Source organism: Symphalangus syndactylus, chromosome 16 (assembly GCF_028878055.3).
Source record: "Symphalangus syndactylus isolate Jambi chromosome 16, NHGRI_mSymSyn1-v2.1_pri, whole genome shotgun sequence".
NCBI classification, from domain to species: Eukaryota; Metazoa; Chordata; class Mammalia; order Primates; family Hylobatidae; genus Symphalangus; species Symphalangus syndactylus.
The window spans coordinates 88,893,205-88,912,575 of NC_072438.2; the positions used below are offsets into that span (position 1 = coordinate 88,893,205).

At 38.8% G+C, this 19,371-nt stretch overlaps 1 protein-coding gene across 1 annotated transcript in view; it reads left to right on the top strand.

Moving 5' to 3' along the window:
• DNAH5 (dynein axonemal heavy chain 5) overlaps positions 1-19,371 on the top strand; it is a 319,657-nt gene that overhangs the window by 185,591 nt on the left and 114,695 nt on the right. Inside the window, exons 42-48 of the mRNA XM_055246049.2 lie at positions 1,106-1,259; positions 3,860-4,006; positions 6,717-6,958; positions 9,737-9,913; positions 11,261-11,462; positions 12,338-12,480; positions 13,796-13,930. Coding sequence (XP_055102024.1) covers positions 1,106-1,259; positions 3,860-4,006; positions 6,717-6,958; positions 9,737-9,913; positions 11,261-11,462; positions 12,338-12,480; positions 13,796-13,930 — 1,200 coding nt within the window. The remainder of the gene's footprint in view (positions 1-1,105; positions 1,260-3,859; positions 4,007-6,716; positions 6,959-9,736; positions 9,914-11,260; positions 11,463-12,337; positions 12,481-13,795; positions 13,931-19,371) is intronic.

The following is a 19,371-nucleotide window of genomic DNA, read 5'->3' on the forward strand; positions in this document are numbered from 1 at the left end:
GGTGACAGAAATGAGACTCTATCTCTGAAAAAAATATAAAAATATAAAAAAGCTAAGCATTAAGTAATTAATTAACATGATGACTTACGTTAGTAATTTGTAGCACATAAAAATCTGAAGAGCAAATCATAGCATAAAGTGATACATGATTATTATAAAAATTATTTAAGTAAAATTGAAATCATTATGTACTGTGAGTTCAAGCGTAGCATGACGATTAAGTGCATGGACCGTGGATTTGAACTTCCTGGGCTTAAATCCGCATTCCATAGTTTCACAAGCTGATCATCTTGGGCAAATTGCTTAGTCACTCTGCTTCAATTTCCTTATCTGTAAAAGGAAGACATTAATAGCATCCCTTCCATCATGTTATTATAAAGCTTTCCATCATGTTATTATAAAGATTGATCTTAGAATAATATTTGGCACAGATTAACTTCCATACATGCATTGATAGATAGAAACTCTGCAGTGGACATATAAAGACAGCTTGAAATTTATATGGAATTTCAATCAACATAGTATGCTATCCATTTTTCTAGTTATAAGTCTCACCTTTTAAATTAAACATTTTTTTTAAGAAGAATTAAGCACACTTACATTGTTGAGCGACTATTATCACCACCATCCATCTTCAGAACCGTTTTTATCATCCCAAATTGAAACTCTGTACTCATTAAACAGTAAATCCTCCTCCTTCCTCCCCATGTCTGTGTAGTTTTTTTGTAGTACAATGGTAAATTGAGATTGTCATTGATGTGTTTCTTTTTTTTTCTTTTTGAGATGGAGTCTTGCTCTATTGCTCATCCTGGAGTGCAGTGGTGGAATCTTGGCTTGCTGCAACCTCTGCCTCCTGTGTTCAAGCAATTCTCCTGCCTCAGCCTCCCAAGTAGCTGGGACTACAGGTGCCCACCACCATGCCTGGCTAATTTTTATATTTTTTTATTAGAGACAGGGTTTCACCATGTTGGCCTGGCTGGTCTTGAACTCCTGACCTTGTGATCTGCCCGCCTCGGCCTCCCAAATTGTTGGGATTACAGGCGTGAGCCACCGTGTCCAGCCGTCATTGTTCTGTTTCAATGTGGGGATTCTTTTATGTTTTCAGGTTGAAGAAGCTGGTTTAATCAACCATCCTCCTTGGAAACTGAAGGTCATCCAGCTATTCGAAACGCAGAGGGTGCGGCATGGTATGATGACTCTGGGGCCCAGTGGGGCTGGAAAGACCACCTGCATCCACACCTTGATGAGAGCCATGACAGGTATGGGGCAGCCAAAGTCAGTGCCTGGGGTGGCCCATTTAAATAGTGGTGACCCATTTGAATGCCCAAGAGGGATACACAGGCAGATACAATAATATATTTTTATAGGAGGAAATACTGCTTTATTAATTATTGGGAACATTTTAGAGATAACATATTACATTAATGAACCAGAGAGAAAAAAAAACATTTTTAGGTGACTTTATGCACTGCACTGTATGTTTTACATATGTTATGTAATTTGATTTTCACAATGATCTTGAGAGGTGGTTATTATTATCCTCATTTTGTATAAAAATCAAGGCTTAAATTCAAAAACGCCCAAGGTCATAAAGATGGTAAGTGATGGGACTCAGAGTTAAGGTCAGGGCGTGGTTAAAAAAAGCTGTTTTCCCGACATACCATGCCATTTCCCAGTAAATACAAAATACAACACACTGTCTCCCAATAAATAGAAAATAATTCCAGACCCAACTCTTATGTTCTTGTGTTCTATATGCCGAAGTCATCCCAATCCCAATCATAAATTACCTTCCTATTTGGAATCAGATTTGTTTTAGTGAAGTTAAATAAATGCATTTCATTTCCAGATGTCCCTAAGCCTTACATCTAAAGTCATCTAAGGATAATGGACATTACCACATTCATGATTATTCTTGTATTCTCTGGTTCTGATCAGACATCGATGACTCCCTTTCTAAAAATATTGGCATCCCGTAGACATTCCAAAATGTCACAGAGCCTTGGTGGTTGGAATGCAAAATATATAGCAGTGCATAGAGGTACCTGGGTGGGCTTTCAGGCAGTTCCTGGAACCTCAGTGCACTGCTACTGATGCAACACTGGTACATTGTTGGTGGTTGCTGAGGATTGCCAGTATTTACTGTGGGACCCTGCAGGTGTGGGATTTGGTCTTTGTTTCCTCAGTTATTAGAGGAAGTGAATTCTATCAGGACTCTACCAGGCAGTCCTCAGACTGAGATACAGTGTGTTCTCAGCTAACACCTACCTCTACCAAAATGGAGCACTCCAACCTGCAGGACTTACCACGTGGTTTTTCATGTATGCTGTTAAGATTCTATTTTGGGATTTTTATGTTTTTTAAATGATTGTGTTCTTCCTCTCAAATTTTTCTCAATAATATTTTTGTTGCAGTGACGAAGCTGCCTTCTGTTAACAATGAACTTTAAATGCACATGGTACAATGACTCGAACAAAATGAGTACTAAATATTAAACAATATAGATACATTATGTATGGTATGTCTAAATTATGTAATCTGCATGGCATCACTGATTCTGGAGAAGCTCCTTGCAAAGATGAATTAATCAGACTATTTGCTGTTTATGAACTTGGTTTTGGTTTTAGTAGTAGAGGAAACATTCATTTTACTTAAAGAACACACTGTTTCTCACTGAAAACATTAATAATCCAAAAGATTGAGAAGATAATTGAACTTCTACTGAAGAAGTGGAAGGCTGACGCATATTATTTGTTCCCTGATTTAGCATATATCTCATCAAGTGTCTTTAATATTTCATACTTTGAAGATCTGGCGGGTTCTGCGTTAGAAGCAGGACATAGACATAGACAGAGATAATTATAACTCAACAGGGAATTGCTAAAAGGAAGGTTGGGACAAGTATCCTGTGAGTAGAGGCCAAGGAGATCAGAAAATCCTCTAAGGAATTATAGAAAGGCATTCAGACCAGGTGCTACTTCATCCAAGGCTTGAGGGTTGAGTACCAGATTGGTAAAAAATGTTTTCAGCAGAAAAAAGAGCCTGTGTCAGTAGGAGGGATTGGAGAGAACATGATATACCCAAGGAAGTGCTTTGGCGCTTCCGCCATGCCCGGCTAATTTTTGTATTTTCAGTAGAGACGGAGTTTCACCATGTTGGCCGGGCCGGTCTCGAACTCCTGACCTTATGATCTGCCCGCCTCGGCCCCCCAAAGTGCTGGGATTACAGGCATGAGCCACCGCGTCCGGCCCATTTTTATAATTTTATACTTTAAACCTTATTATTCGCTCTTCTGCTCATTAACCACAGTGCCTTATGCACAGAATCCCAGCCCATTGAAGAGTCGGCTTAGGGTTTGAAAGATTTGAATACATTTCTTGGTCACAAAAGAAAGTCCTTGATTCATACAAAATTCGTTTAGCTTATCGTTTTCAAGGTGAGCAAGAAAACATATCACAAATCAAAGCTGATAATGGAGCGAATGAGGCATCTTCTAGGTGATATTTCAGGCACAAGATTTAATCTAGTGTAGCTTAAACCAAAGATTTTTTTTGAGCCATGAAATTTAGAGAGCTTCCAGATTATATTAGTACCTTCATAAATTCCAGCATGGTATCTTTTTTCACCCCTAAACAATATGCAATTTTCTCTAAAGAAGATAAAAAAGTGCTTTAGTCGATAAAGTATAATGAAGCTAATTATGGTAACTTAGAATGCAGTAAGACATATTTTCAATGTAGTTCTGCAGTTTTCATATTTTGAGCACCTGCTGACAGTACACCACAAATTAGTGCAATGTTGCTTAATGATGGTTCACTTCCCATCTGAGATGTCTAAAATTTGGATTTACTTGGTATAGATTGTGGAAAACCACATCGGGAAATGAGGATGAATCCCAAAGCGATTACTGCCCCACAGATGTTTGGTCGGCTGGACGTTGCCACAAATGACTGGACTGATGGGATATTTTCTACGCTTTGGAGGAAAACATTAAGAGCAAAGAAAGGTAGAAGATAAATTACAAGGATTATTTTTGATATTTACTTCTAGATAAAATCATTGGAGGCTATACAGAATTAGTAGAACAACTGTATTTGCCGTATAATATCTCAGCCAAGACTAAGAAGTCATAAATCAGTATGAGATTTGTGAATGTTGAAATAATGAAATTATTGATTACAGTATTTAAAATGCTCCCTTTTATGAAATAATATTTTCTAAAAAAATATGTCTGTATCCCTGTGATATCTTAGAATAAAATAGATGGAAAAAGCTGTTATGGAAAATTGATAGTATTGAATAAAGTGATTTTACTATAACTATTTTCACTGAATATTTTACCAATGTTGCTGTCATTTAAGTACAGCCTATTTTTAAAGAATTGATTTCTCTATAAAATCACAGAGAAAATGGGTTATTTGGGAGAGAAAATTGTATATAGCAAAAATGAAGTCTACATTGAACTAATAAGTTATTCTGTGTAGATGAACATTGGTGTTCGATTGTTTAAACAAACTCATTAAGGGCTAGCGGTTCAGTCTGAATAGTCCCTCACTTATGGACTTTGTAAATTGAACCCAGTGTTCTCAGAATATAAACTCGGAGGGAAGAGGTGATATCAGCTTCCTTCTCATTTGATTTCCTCACTCCTGAGTGAGTAGGCAAAGGCACAGTGAATACAATTGCAGAGAGAAAGAAGCAGGAGGAGGAGGAGATATTTGGGCTTCCTGGGTTTACCCTTTGGACAACAGTGTCCTTCTGAAAAATGTTTAAATTAGTACCATTGAAGTTCTCATTTAAGGAATCTAGCTGATAACGCTAATATTAATTGTCGAAAGAGAAATGAAAATGCTTCATTTAAACAAGTGCTCGTATTAGAAATTGTTTTTGTTCTACTGGAAAGAAATCAAATTTTATTTCTGATTTGTTCCAGTAATCCATTGTAAACACAGACCCAGTGACCGAATGTGACTTAAAAGAACAAGAGCTCAGAGAGTTTCCCCCCCACCCTTCTTTCCACATGAAAAAAAGGCAACATATGCTTTTTCTTTCAAAGTGACTCTGGTGATTAGATCACCATTTTACTTGAATTGCTAGTTGAATGAACTTGATTAGGATTTTCAAAGCATTTTATTTGAAATAGACTATCCCACAGTTGTTGCATGGCAAAGAAAATTTAGAACCACAAGATAGGTCGTGGTGTTGGTGAGTAAGAGAAGGTAGTAGTTGAGAAATTAAGAGGAATGCTGCTATTAAATCAAATACCTAAATTTACAATGACATTCTTGTTGAGCATTCTGCTGATGTTTGTCATTTTCTCTACCTCCAAGTATCTCCTCGTGTGACTGCTGTCAGGTTTCGTGCCCAGTGCTCCTCTGAAATTGCTGTATCAAGGACATCCCTGACCTCCAGCTTGTCAAATACAAATTGCCAGTTCTCAGTCTGGTACTGCCCTCAGGAGCATTCAGCACAGTTGATCGCCCGCCTTCTTGAAACCCTTCCTTCCCTGGGCTGCAGGGACTCCTCATCCTGCTAGCTCTTTTTCCCCTTCTGCTTCCTTGAGAAGTCTGGAAGAAAGGGGAGCAAACCCAGGAGACCATGCCAGAAGCCTAAGGGATACAGAGCCTCTGTCTTCAGCCCTCTTCTCTCTCCACACTTATCTAAAAGAAACTTACCCAGTCCCACAGCTTTAAATCCCATCTCTAAACTGGTGACTTTCACATTTTGATCTCCAGCCCTGACCTCTCTCCTGAATTCCCAACTCAATAACTGTATGAGGATCTCTATTGGATGCCTTAGACTTAGGTGCAAACCAGAATGAGTTCCATAGCTCCGTCTTTCCCACTGCCCTCATATACCTCTCCCCTTCCTCCTCTTTTTGCCATTCAGATTCAGCTTCTTACTGTTCCTGGAACGTGATCACCTTAGTTTGGGATGCTAGAGACTGGGTGGCTTATAAACAATAGACATGCACTTCTCATAGTTCCAGAGGCTGGAAGTCTGAGATCAGGGAGCCAGCATGGTCGGGTTCTGGGGAGGGCTTTCTTCATGGTTGCAGTCTGCTGATTTCTTGCTGTACCCCATGTTGCAGAGGGGCAAGGGAGTTCTCTGAGCTCTCTTTATAAGGACACTAATCTCGTTCACGAGGATGTTTTAGGGGACCATAAACATTCAGTCCATTATATTACACTAAGCCTGTACCTGCTTCAGGGGCTTAGCACTTTCTGTTCTTGCTGTCTGGAATATTCTACCTCTAGACCTTTACATCACTTCATTCTCTTCCTGGAATATCTTATCGACCACCTTATCTAAAACATGCCCCATGCCCTCATTCTACTTAATTTTTTGTATGTTAAACTTTTATTTGTTTGCTTGTCATCTCTACTCCTTAGAATGTAAGCTCTGCAAAAGCAGGACATTGTCCTATTTACCACAATATCCTCAGCCCCTAGAACAGTGACATATGCAAGGTGCTCAATGAATATTTGTCCAATAAACAAACTACTTTTTGATTTAATTATGGGCCTTGACTGCTACATAAAGATCTTTGAAGATCCTTTGTAATAAAACAAGTTAATCATTTGGAGCAAAACTGTGTTTAATGATTAATGAAAATTACATCGAATATAGTACTTCTTCAAGCTATTTTAAACTTATGTGTACATGCACTGCATGTGTGTATGTATTTTTTTTCTCCCTTTGGTGGGATATTCTAGGGGAACATATCTGGATAATTCTTGATGGTCCAGTAGATGCCATCTGGATTGAAAATCTGAATTCTGTTTTGGATGATAACAAAACTCTAACCCTTGCCAATGGTGATCGGATTCCCATGGCTCCAAACTGCAAGATTGTTTTCGAGCCTCATAACATTGACAATGCTTCTCCTGCCACCGTCTCAAGAAATGGAATGGTTTTCATGAGCTCTTCTATCCTTGACTGGAGTCCTATTCTTGAGGTATAATTGAATCCTTCTTTTGTATAATTAAAAAGGAAAACAGATCATTTAGCATTCTTCTAGTGTGTGTGCCAATTTTTCTGCAGATGGCAGTGTAATTGCATTTTATGCTGATGCTTATGGAAGATACCTTGAATGCACTGGGACATTCAAACCCTGATTGCTCCTAACATGTTTCTTCATTACTCTTCTAATCACTTTTGAACTGGGATTTCCAACCTCTGGGTTGTAGAGTAATTGCCAGGCCTGTATGAACCAATCAGTCTTGCCAAACTGTGTCTGAGACTGAATAAGTAAAATTTAATTTGATCACTTTGGGGATTCATGATATTTTTGAAAGGTACACATTCACATAAAGTTTAGGAGGACCATCTTAGAACATTAACTTGGAATCAGTTCATTAAAATTGCATATAAGGAATTTTTATGAGATTCATTAGTTATAACGTTAGTTCCAAATTTGAACTTGGCAATAATATTTCAGATAACATCTCATCAATTCATAATCAGGTATATTATTTTATTACCAGCAATATATCCTAGATTATATTGATCAGAATTATATTATACATAAATGCCTTGCATACTTAGATATTTTGCTATATAAGTATTATAATGTAAGGCAGAATGTTGATTAGATAAGCCACATGAAAAATCTTGTTTTACATAGTTGGTTATATTGATTATTTTCATCACTCAAGTTTTTTGAAGATGATTTTGATTGAAAACATTTGAATTCCTAATTTAAATAAAGTAGATGTTTATTTTACATTATATCATTACATTTTAAAACTTTTATTTCTATTTGGTTATATCCTAACTTTTTACTAATGTCTTTCCAGAATTTACTCAACTCTGTTGCAAAAGGCTTTAGATTTGGTATGAAGATGTGAAGAAGGAGGGAATCATATAGCAAAATGATGTTGACATATAGTTGAATGTGTCACTAAAAATAGTTGTAAAGTTTTCAGATTTCACAGTTAAATTATCCATCCATTAAGGAGAATAAAAGCAGAGGGTTACAACCCTGTCTTTGCGAAAGTAATCACTAATGACAATTCTTTAAAGGACAGATGATTGGGTTACACTTCAATCTTACCAAATTAGAATTTCTGGGAGGCAACTCAGCATTTTTTTTTTTTTTCTTTTAAGTGCTGCAACATTTTTTTTTCACGTACCAGGCTTGGAAACCACAGGTACAGCAAAGTACAAGTGAAAATGTATATATGTGATTTTTCCAAAATACTTCAATTTCGAAAAGGTTTTTGAAAAATACTTTTATACAACTAGCTAAGGAATACTAGCTAATGCATGAGTTTGCTATTTATAAAATAAGCTTTTGCTATAGTCTGTCCATATTGAGACTGAATAAGACCTTTACGTTAATGCTATACCCACCTCATAATATCCTATATGTTTTAAATAATGCATTTTCTTTTTTGGAAATTGTTAGGAAGAGCAAGACTCATGAAGAATCAGATTGGAAATGTTTAGAACAGGAAAGCCAACTCTGAGAGTTATTAGAGGGCAGAGCAATTGAAAAGTTGTGTTGCCGGCAATCTGTCAGCTTCAGGGAGCCAAGCTGGTTACCTGCCCTAGTGAATGTCATCTTTCGGTTCCATCAACTCAAAAGTGCTGTGTTATGTTTTTGTCGAGGTAGAATCATGGTAAATTCATGAACTAATGAATAATTCAGAATCAACATTTTATTGCTTCTGTTCAGAGTCTCTAATTGTTTCCTGGAATATTGAGGTGAAGAATGAGCTGATCTCTTGACCTTAAGAGAACTTGCCTCATCTTAAGGAAACGCTGTGTGTTAAGTGGTATTTTGTTATGAATGAGGTGCAGTTTCTTAATATTAGGTTTCTCAAATGACTAAATTCTCCATTTTCATGAATATCCTTGATATTTTTCTACATTGTTTATTAATTCAATTAGAAGAAATAAAAAGAAACAACTAATTGTAGTTAAATCTTTGTTTTCCATTAAAAAAATCTGGGGGCCAGGCACAGTGGCTCATGCCTGTAATCCCAGCACTTTGAGAGGCCAAGGCAGGCAGATTGCTTGAGGCAAGGAGTTTGAGACTAGCCTGGGCAATATGGCAAAACCCTGTCTCGACAAAAATTACAAAAATTAGCTGGGTGTAGTGGCATGCACCTGTAGTCCCAGCTACTTGGGGGGCTGAGGCCAGAGGATCACCTGAGTCTGGGAGGCGGAGGTTGTAGTGAGCCGAGATCATGCCGCTGTATTCCAGCCTGAGTGACAGAGTAAGATCCTGTCTCAAAAAAAGAAAAAAAATCTGGGTATGGATTTCCTTTGTTCATCTTTTATTCTTTACTTTTCCCCCCGAGTTATTTCCATAGATGTGCCTTCTCATTTTCTCCCAGCATATTTTAATCGAGAGTTGAAGACTATTTCTCCACCTATGAGCAAATGGGTAGCGTAGTAGCTGAACATGTGGGCCCAGGCTTTCTGGGTCTGAATTCTGCCCTTGCCACCTGCTTGCAGTGGGCCCCTGCCAGGCTACCTATACTTCCTGGGCCTCTGTTTCCTCATGTGTAAAAGGAGGATAATAACAGTTCTTACCTTGTAGGGTTGTTTTGAGAATTGAATGAATTAATACGTGGAAGAGTTTGTAACAAAGCCTGGAAGATTGTGTGTGGTATAATCATTAGATACTATCATTATTAACAGATACTTTTAAAATTTTTGTCCCCAAATGACCATTTTCCTAGTGTGCTAATAAGTTTCATGAATACACTTATCTGTGAACTGACAGGGTTTTCTTAAGAAACGCTCGCCTCAAGAAGCAGAAATTCTTCGTCAGCTGTACACCGAGTCTTTCCCGGACTTGTATCACTTCTGTATCCAGAACTTAGAATACAAGATGGAGGTGCTGGAGGCCTTTGTCATCACGCAGAGCATTAACATGCTCCAAGGCCTGATTCCTCTGAAGGTAAATTGCTCAACTTTCTAGAGAAATTCTCTCTGATCAACTTAGCCATGCCGTACAGAGAGTACTATATTTGAAATTAGATTTGGTTAGAGCTCTTGGAGAGGGGGAATATTTCAAACATGGATCCCACATATATATTTATTTTTTCATATCCCTTTAACAAAAAATACAGCTAACCATGGATTTGGAATTTAGTTGCAGGTTAACACAGTCATGCAACAGGTATCCCAAAATTATTACTGTGTGTGTGTTTTAATTTTTAATTTTTGTGGGTACATAGTAGGTATATATATTTATGGGGTACATGAGATATTTTGATACCGGTATGCTACGTGTAATAACCACATCAAGGGGAATGGGGTATCGATCACCTCATTCTTCATTTCTTTGTGTTATGAACATTACAATTGTACTCCCTCAGTTACTCTAAAATGCACAACAAATTATGGCTGACTGCAATCACTGTGTATTTTTGTACCCATTAATCATCCCCATTTCCTCCCCCCTCCCCACTCCCCTTCTTAGCCTCTGGTAACCATCCTTCTACTCTATCTCCATGGCTTCAATTGTTTTAATTTTTTAATTTTTAGCTCCCACAAATGCGTGAGAATATACCAAGTTTGTCTTTCTGCGTCTGGCTTATTTCACTGAGCATAATAACCTCCAGTTCCATTCATGTTGTTCAAATGACAGGCTCTCAGTCTTTTATATGGCTGAATAGTACTCCCTTGTGTGTATGTGGCACTTTTATTTATCCATTCATCTTCTGTTGATGGACACTTAGGTTGTCTCCAAGTCTTGTCTGTGGTGAACAGTGCTGCGATAAACCCTGTGTTTGTTTTTTTTTTTTTTTTTTTTTTTTTGAGACAGAGCCTCGCTCTATCACCCAGGCTGGAGTGCAGTGGTGCAATCTCGGCTCACTGCAAGCTGTGCCTCCCGGGTTCACGCCATTCTCCTGCCTCAGCCTCCCGAGTAGCTGGGACTACAGGCGCCCGCCACCACGCCCGGCTAATTTTTTTTTTTTCTCTTTTTTAGTAGAGACGGGGTTTCACCGTGTTAGCCAGGATGTTCTCGATCTCCTGACCTTGTGATCCGCCTGCCTCGGCCTCCCAAAGTGCTGGGATTACATGCGTGAGCCACTGCGCCCGGCCAACCCTGTTATTTTTAAAGGCAGCTTGGTATTCCCAGAGATCAATTCTTCATTTGTTCTCCAGTTTTATTCATCCTTTCCCTTGTTCTTGGAGGAAAAGTAATGTCTTGTTTCTCTTTACTGTTTTCATTAAAACCCTAGAGCAACGTTTGGGTTTGAGAATCAAGTAATTAAAATAAAGTGTCTTTCCTTCTCAGGAGCAAGGCGGGGAGGTGAGCCGGGCGCACCTGGGGCGGCTGTTCGTGTTCGCGCTGCTGTGGAGCGCGGGGGCGGCGCTGGAGCTGGACGGCCGGCGCCGCCTGGAGCTCTGGCTGCGCAATCGGCCCACGGGGACGCTAGAGCTGCCGCCGCCAGCGAGCCCCGGGGACACCGCCTTTGACTACTATGTGGCGCCCGACGGTGAGGACACCTGCCCGTCCAGACGGAACCCACAGGGGTCGTTCTTCCCTACATGGCCAATATTTACACAATATATAATATGTTTTCTAAATGAGATTTATAATTATTGGCTGTAAGATATGAAAATGTTAGTGTGTAAAGAAAGTGAACAGTGGTTTCTTTTTAAAAAATCTACTTTGTATTTCAAATGCACATTTTCCTTTTGTTAAATATATTGTGCACTAAACTTTCAATGAATTAAGAAACATTTGAAAAACCAAATCAGATCAATTTCTGTCACTCATTCAATATAATCAGCAATTTATATAAAAGTCACAAAGTTTAAAGTATATTTTTGCCAAATACGTGTGTATCTATAGCTGTATATCTTCATCTCTGTATGTATATATACTTTAAGGTTATTGGTGTGTGTATAAATATATAAAGTACATTTATACAGAAAATGAAGTACATATATGTGGGTATATAATAATGTATTATTTAATATACATATGCATCAGCCTAGGATCTTTTGCCTAATGAAAAGTGTGTGAGATTAGACATTCGAAAGTGATTAATGATTTTAGATACACACTACTCTCACTCTGTTCTGTATTTTTATACATAGACTTCATGCTATTGAAAACTAATATATATTTTTTAAAAAATTCCAAAATGCTTCCTAGTATTTCCTGGTTTACCACCTTGAAATTGTTCCTTGGGACATTTTGGCTCAGCTAACACATCCTTGTGTACTTAGATCTCTAATTTTAATGATCCTTATTTTATGGGGAGAATTTGGAAGGTGACCTCATAAGATTTCAAGGGTGTCTGCTCATTACAGTTTGGAGTTGAATTATTACTATGGAGATGGGAATGTCCTCTGTTCACCTCAGGTACATGGATGCACTGGAACACGCGTACCCAGGAATACCTGTATCCGTCTGATACCACCCCAGAGTATGGCTCTATTCTGGTGCCAAATGTTGACAATGTGAGGACTGACTTTCTAATTCAAACCATCGCTAAACAGGGCAAGGTATGACTTTTAATTTTTATTAACAGTAGCATATTTTAAAGGAAGACACGAAGCATCCTGCATTTATTTATTTATTTATTTATTGAGACAGAGTCTCACTCTGTCGCCCAGGCTGGAGTGCAGTGGCGTGATCTCGGCTCACTCAAGCTCTGCCTCCGGGGTTCACGCCATTCTTCTGCCTCAGCCTCCTGAGTAGCTGGGACTACAGGCACCTGCCACCACACCCGGCTAATTTTTTGTATTTCTTAGTAGAGATGGGGTTTCACCATGTTAGCCAGATGGTCTCGAACTCCTGATCTCTCGATCTGCCCACCTCAGCCTCCCAAAGTGCTGGGATTACAGGTGTGAGCCACCACGCCCAGCCGACATGAAGCATCCTGCATTTATTATAAAATGTTTTATGTTGCAGTTTAGAATACATGAAAATATTACCTAACCTACTATTCCTTTATTATTCTCCACTAAAATATGAGTTGGATAGTTCTAATTCATAAGTAAGTAATTATTTCTTATGTATGAGTTGACAGAAAGTAAATTTTGACTTGCTTTTCCCCAAAGGATTCCTTCTGCTTTGATCACTGAGCTAGTTTGCTAGGGCTGCTAGAACCAAATACCACAGCCTAGGTGACCTAAACAATAGCAGTTTCTTTTCTCTCGTTCTGGAGGCTGAAAGTCCAGGATGAAGGTGTTGGCAGGCTTGGGTTCTTCAGAGGCCCCTCTCTTTGGCTGGTGGATGGCTGCCTTCTCACTGTCTTCCCTTGGCGTTTCTTTGTGTATACAAATTTCCTCTTTTTTTTTTTTTTTTGAGATGGAGTCTCTGTCACCCAGGCTAGAGTACAATGGTGTAATCTCAACTCACTGCTACCTCTGCCTCTCGGGTTCAAGCGATTCTCCTGCCTCAGCCTCCCGAGTAGCTGGGATGACAGGTGCATACCACCACACCTGGCTAATTTTTGTATTTTTAGTACAGACGGGGTTTCACCATGTTGGTTGGCCAGGCTGGTCTCGAACTCCTGACCTCAAGTGATCCGCCTGCCTCAGCCTCCCAACGTGCTGGGATTACAGGTGTGAGCCACCACGCCTGGCCACAAATTTCCTCTTTTATAAGGACACCAGTTAGAGTGGACTAGGGCTCATCCAACGGCTTTATTTTACCTTAGTCACCTCTTTAAAGACTTTATCTCCAAACAGAATCACATTTTAAGGTACTAGGGGTTGAGGATTCAGCATATGAATTTTGGGGGGACAAATTCAGCCCATCACACTCATTTATTTCACTTATTGTTTTTATTTTTGTCAATTCCCTCTATTTTAGGCTGTGCTATTAATTGGTGAACAAGGAACAGCCAAAACAGTCATAATTAAAGGATTTATGTCAAAATACGATCCTGAATGTCACATGATCAAGAGTCTGAATTTTTCTTCTGCAACCACCCCACTGATGTTCCAGGTACTGGCTCTTTGGTATGGCTCAGCAAGCCCAAGTTTGTGATAAACCTTGGAGGCTCAAATCTCTACTATTCTGCTTCAGTTGAATCTCATCTGAATTTTCATAGCCATGATAAATTCCCCACGTACGTCTTCCATTCTTTCAATTATTCAACTGCAATAGTTTCCCTAGGTAGATTATAACATCTTAAATTATGGAAACATTAAAAGCTTATATAAGGTGCTATAGGCCTCAATGCAGTTTAAAATATCTATGTAGAAAATATTGTGAACATGCAAAATCCAAAACTGAAAGAAAATCATTTATTCCCCATCTAAACCTACTTCCTCTCCCGAGAGTCTGCTTGCTTGAAGGTGTTCCTAATACTCTTTTAGGCTAGGCACTTTGAAATCATCTTTAATGCGTCCCTCTTGCTCAGGTCTCAAAGGCTGTTACAGTACCAAAAGAAATGCATTTCACATCTATTTCTTTACCTTCATGCTCCTTGTTGACCTCTAGGCAATCCACTTCTGCATGATTGCATACCAGGGTATTGGCATGGAAGAATCCCCAGCTATGATTGGTTCAAGTTGAATTCTCTTTCAGTCTAGCTTTTATACCTGCCAATCCTTATTTCCTAAAATGCTACTTTAATCTTGTTGTTCCCTGACTTAACATTCCACCCTGGCTCCCATGTTCAATTGCAACAAGGTGTAAAATCTTAGACCCTTAGATATGAAATATTTTACTCTATGTATCACAGAAGTGTGAGAAAAAAAACCCCTCAAGTTTGCGTTGTTTATTTTTTTTTTCCAATGAAACCACCAGGAATGACCTAGATTTGCAGTGGCTTAAATAGTTCTTTTTCTCCTGGCCCTAAATTGTATAAGACCTTATTGAAACTGAGGAGGAAATCCTAAATGTCAGTACATACTTCAGTGATTTGCAAAGTATCTCTCATATTTTTATTAGAACATTAATATATCACCAGAAGATACATGTCATAAATTGCAAATGGAAGGGAAATTTTTAGGGGGAACACAAATCCAAAGAACTTTGCTTTTAATGAACTTTGTTGTTCTTTAGCTGTTGGAATGAAAATATCAGAGCAATGAAACTTGTTGAAGGCATGGTTAAATCACGACTTTTTATTACTTAATTTAATTGGTGACAGCGGTGTGCCAGTATACTAAGGTCATTGATTAAACTTCTAAATAAGACTGTCAACTTCATTCTACTCTTCTGGAGGAGAAGGGATTTCCAGTATGGGCTATCCTTCTATCAAATAAATACCATTCATATAGTGTCTGGGTGGGCAGATCTGGATGGATGGTCAACCCCAAATTGCAGTGACTCAGCAGTGGCATTCTCGTGTTTGGGGAAGGACACATTAAATTACCCTAGGCTGGCAAGATGCTAACATTATATGTGTTCCTGTAATACCACTTTACAATTAAAGAGCTTTTGTTAGTTTTACCTTAGGAGGACATTCTCTTTAAAGGTTATAATTATAACATTATTTGAGGGGAAAGGTTTTAAAAAAATCAGATCAGAGTGTGATATTTTTTTCATTATGTGGGGTGATTTTCTAATGATCCACACTTCATGAGACTGTATTAACTCTTTAGGCCTATAATGTAATTCTGACAGTCACTACGGCAGAGCTAATGCAAACTTCAGAAGTTAAGGGCCGAGTCCCCACAAGACTGCCCTCACTCAGACACCAGCCACAAGCTCGGGTTCTCAAGAGACCCATACCTCTGATCAAGTGGCTGCAAATTAGGCCATTCCCTCAGCCCTCTCAGTTTCCATAATTCACTAGAGTGACTTACAGAACTCAGAGAAGTGCTATGCTTATTGTTACAGCTTTCTTACAAAGATACAAGTAAGTGTCAGTCAAAAGAAAAGATACAGAGGGCAAGGTTTGGGAGGATCTCAAATGCAAACCTTCGCTGTCCACAGGATGTGCTACCTTCCAGGCATATCATGTATGTCACCAACCTGGACACTCACCTGAGCCTTTTTGTCCTGGGTTTTTATTGGGGTTTCATTACATAGGCATACTTGATTACATCATTGGACATAGGACAGGACTCAGATCTTTTTATTTTTTTTTTTTAAATGGAGCCTCGCTCTGTCACCAGGCTGGAGTGCAGTGGCGTGATCTCGGTTCACTGCAACCTCCACCTCCTGGGTTCAAGCCATTCTCCTGCCTCAGCCTCCTGAGTAGCTGGGACTATAGGCATGGGCCACCACACCCCACTAATTTTTGTGTTTTTAGTAGAGATGGGGTTTCACCGTGATGGCCAGGATGGTCTTGATCTTTTGACCTCATGATCTGCCCACCTGGGCCTCTCAGAGTGCTGGGATTACAGATGTGAGCCACTGTGCCCAGCCAAGATCTTTGAGATTGAACTCAAATCTCCATCAGCTCCCCTCCCAGGTCAACTGATATCATGTGACTTAAAACTTCAACCTTCTGGGCCGGGCACGGTGGCTCACGCTTGTAATCCCAGCACTTTGGGAGGCCGAGGCGGGCGGATCATGAGGTCAGGAAATCGAGACCACAGTGAAACCCCGTCTCTACTAAAAATACAAAAAAATTAGCCAGGCGTGGTGGCGGGCGCCTGTAGACCCAGCTACTTGGGAGGCTGAGGCAGGAGAATGGCGTGAACCCGGGAGGCGGAGCTTGCACTGAGCCGAGATTGCGCCACTACACTCCAGCCTGGGCGACAGAGTGAGACTCCGTCTCAAAAAAAAAAACAAAAAAAACTTCAACCTTCTTATCACATGGTTGGTGATGAGTGGTTGGCATGAGTGGTATGAGGGGCCCATGTGAATAACAGGAGTCCTTTCTATCACTCAGGAAATTTCCAGGGTTTAAAGTCTCCCTCCCAGGAGCCAGGAACAAAGGCCAGCCCAATCTTTTATTATACAACAAGGCCTTGTCACTGCATTTTTGTTGCCAACTCTGTGTCATTTATCTCTGCCAGTTATTAAAGATCTGTGGTTTCTGTCTCTTTAACATGAAATATTTACTCATTTCCTGGAAAAAGCCATATGTTATCTAGAAAACCTGTTGTTTGATGTACAAATTCATAAACCATATAATAAATTTCTGGAAGTGGTTCCATATTCAAATATAATAAATAGAAGCAGAATGAAGTACTCTTTAGACTCCCATGATCTGATACACATGGCTTTAGCCAGATTCCCCACTGTTCTTCAGTGTTAAGGTGGAGTTAACACGTCACTATTTCTTTTTTCTGTTGAGAAGCATCACGGGATCATCCACTCTGTTTAGTGCCAGAGACTGTTTTGACTGTGGAGCATCAGGGCTCTATTAAGTGAGACTCATTAGTTTTAGAAAGCTTTCAATTAGCCGAACTGTTGTAATTAACTTTCTCACTGTAATTTTCAGTCATTCATGCTAAACAGGGCCGATGGAGCAGAGCATTTGTCTCTGTTTCTCCCACGTATCTGGATCCCAACCAAACTGAAATTGTAGATGAGAAAATAGATACTGTCCATTTCTCAGCTGTTACCATGATGGCACACTGTCCAATGAAGGGCACATGTCTGTTACTTGACAGGTTGTTTTCATCATGCTGTAACTTTCAGGTCTTTCATCAGTAGAGGGGACTGTCACTTTTTGCCTTGGACAATCCAGGTTACTTTCATTGTTTCAGATTAATAATTAATAGCATCCTTTGCCACTATCAAAAGTTTGGACAAAAATTATACAGTCACTCCATTTTTTGGCTAAGGGAATTTAGTCAGTTTTTAAAGAAAAGTTCCTCATTTCCCCCCCCGAACTAATACTGTTTTAATTTTTTTTATTTTTGAAAGTAATTCATACATAGAAGTAGAAATTTAAGCAATACAAAAAGGTGAAAAGAAGAAAGCAAAAATTAAGATAATTTCTGAAAAGATTTCTAAAAATAATTATAAAGTGTTTTGAATACAGCCACCATCTTGCAAATGGTTGCATAGCAATAGGTTTTATTTTTTAAAAAATAAGACTCCTAGAGACTGGAAGGAAATTCCACAGTTTTTTTTTTTTGGACCCAGAACCACTTTTCCAAATGATATCTTGTGCAGTAGATTAATCTATAAAATAAGTAACCATGGGTTTGCTCTGGTGGAATTGGAGCTGGGGTCCTGAAGCCTATTCCAGCCTCATCTTTTCTTCCTGCAAGGGATCGCGGTGTTTGCAGAAAATCCTTTTAGCTCCTCAGAGCACAGTTTGAAGACTAGTTTCCTAAGAGATAATATGTGAAAGTATATTTGTATCATAAAGCTCTCTTAAAATGTCAGGTTTTACGGTTAAGACTGATGTACTCGGGTGGAAGGAGCTTCAAGCATTGTCTGAATTCACTTAGTTGGTGGCAGAACCTAAGCTGGAAACAGCTGGAAACCAGGGTCCATGTGCTCTGCTGTGCCGTGCACCCACATGCTTCCTTCCAATGGCCTTTCATTATCTATATTAATATCTAAAGGGCTGGTTTATCACTTAGTGCTCTTGTTTTATTTTTAGCTTCCAGTTATGCATTATTGTATTTTCATGTGATTTTTAACATATTTTACTTTTTACGATGTACTATTGAGCATTTTAAACTTTCCTAATGTAAGACTAATTTCGTTTGGTTTTAGTGAATTACAATAAAATGGGAAGATGCTATTAGATAGTAGATTTCTTAATAAAGAGCATAGCTCTCCATTTTTATGTTTTAGCTAATAGCACATATATGAAAACCTAAAATTAAGTATATTTTATATTTCTATTTAATTGTATGTAACATGCATGAAAAATGATTTAGATGCTAGCATATAGAGCTACACATAGAAATAATAAAATAGCTTTACATTTTATACTACATTAAGCTCATGAATTGCTTTCATATATATTATATCATTAATGCATAATACTCTGTAGCAAGCTCATGAATTGCTTTCATATATATCATTAATGCATAATGCATATATGCATATTCATGTGCATATTTATGTATGTACATATGATTTACATATCTATACACACTGTCATTTCTGGGCTATTATACCCAGAAATATTAAGTGGCTTACATGAAATCATAGAGTTGATAAATGTGAGAAGCAGTAGTTTAGTTCGTTTTTCCTGACTTTCAGCCTAGTCAGAGCTGTTGTGTAAGGCCTTGCAGGTTGTGCAGATTTTGCACTGTGTCTCATTCACAAAGATGATTGTGTGAATGTTGTACCTAAGAACTAGGCAATGCACCATCACCTCAGCTGCACATGATCCTTCCAATACCCTTTCTAATGTCGTGTTCCTCCCTTTGTCTTGTTGGGGAAACAGACATGTACCTAACTAAGTGTAGCTGACGAGATAAGTGCTACTTGTGGTGTAATCTCAATGCTGTACTGTGGAGTCCAGAGGAGGAGCCAATTAGTTTCCATAGGGATTACAGAAATCAGCATAATGA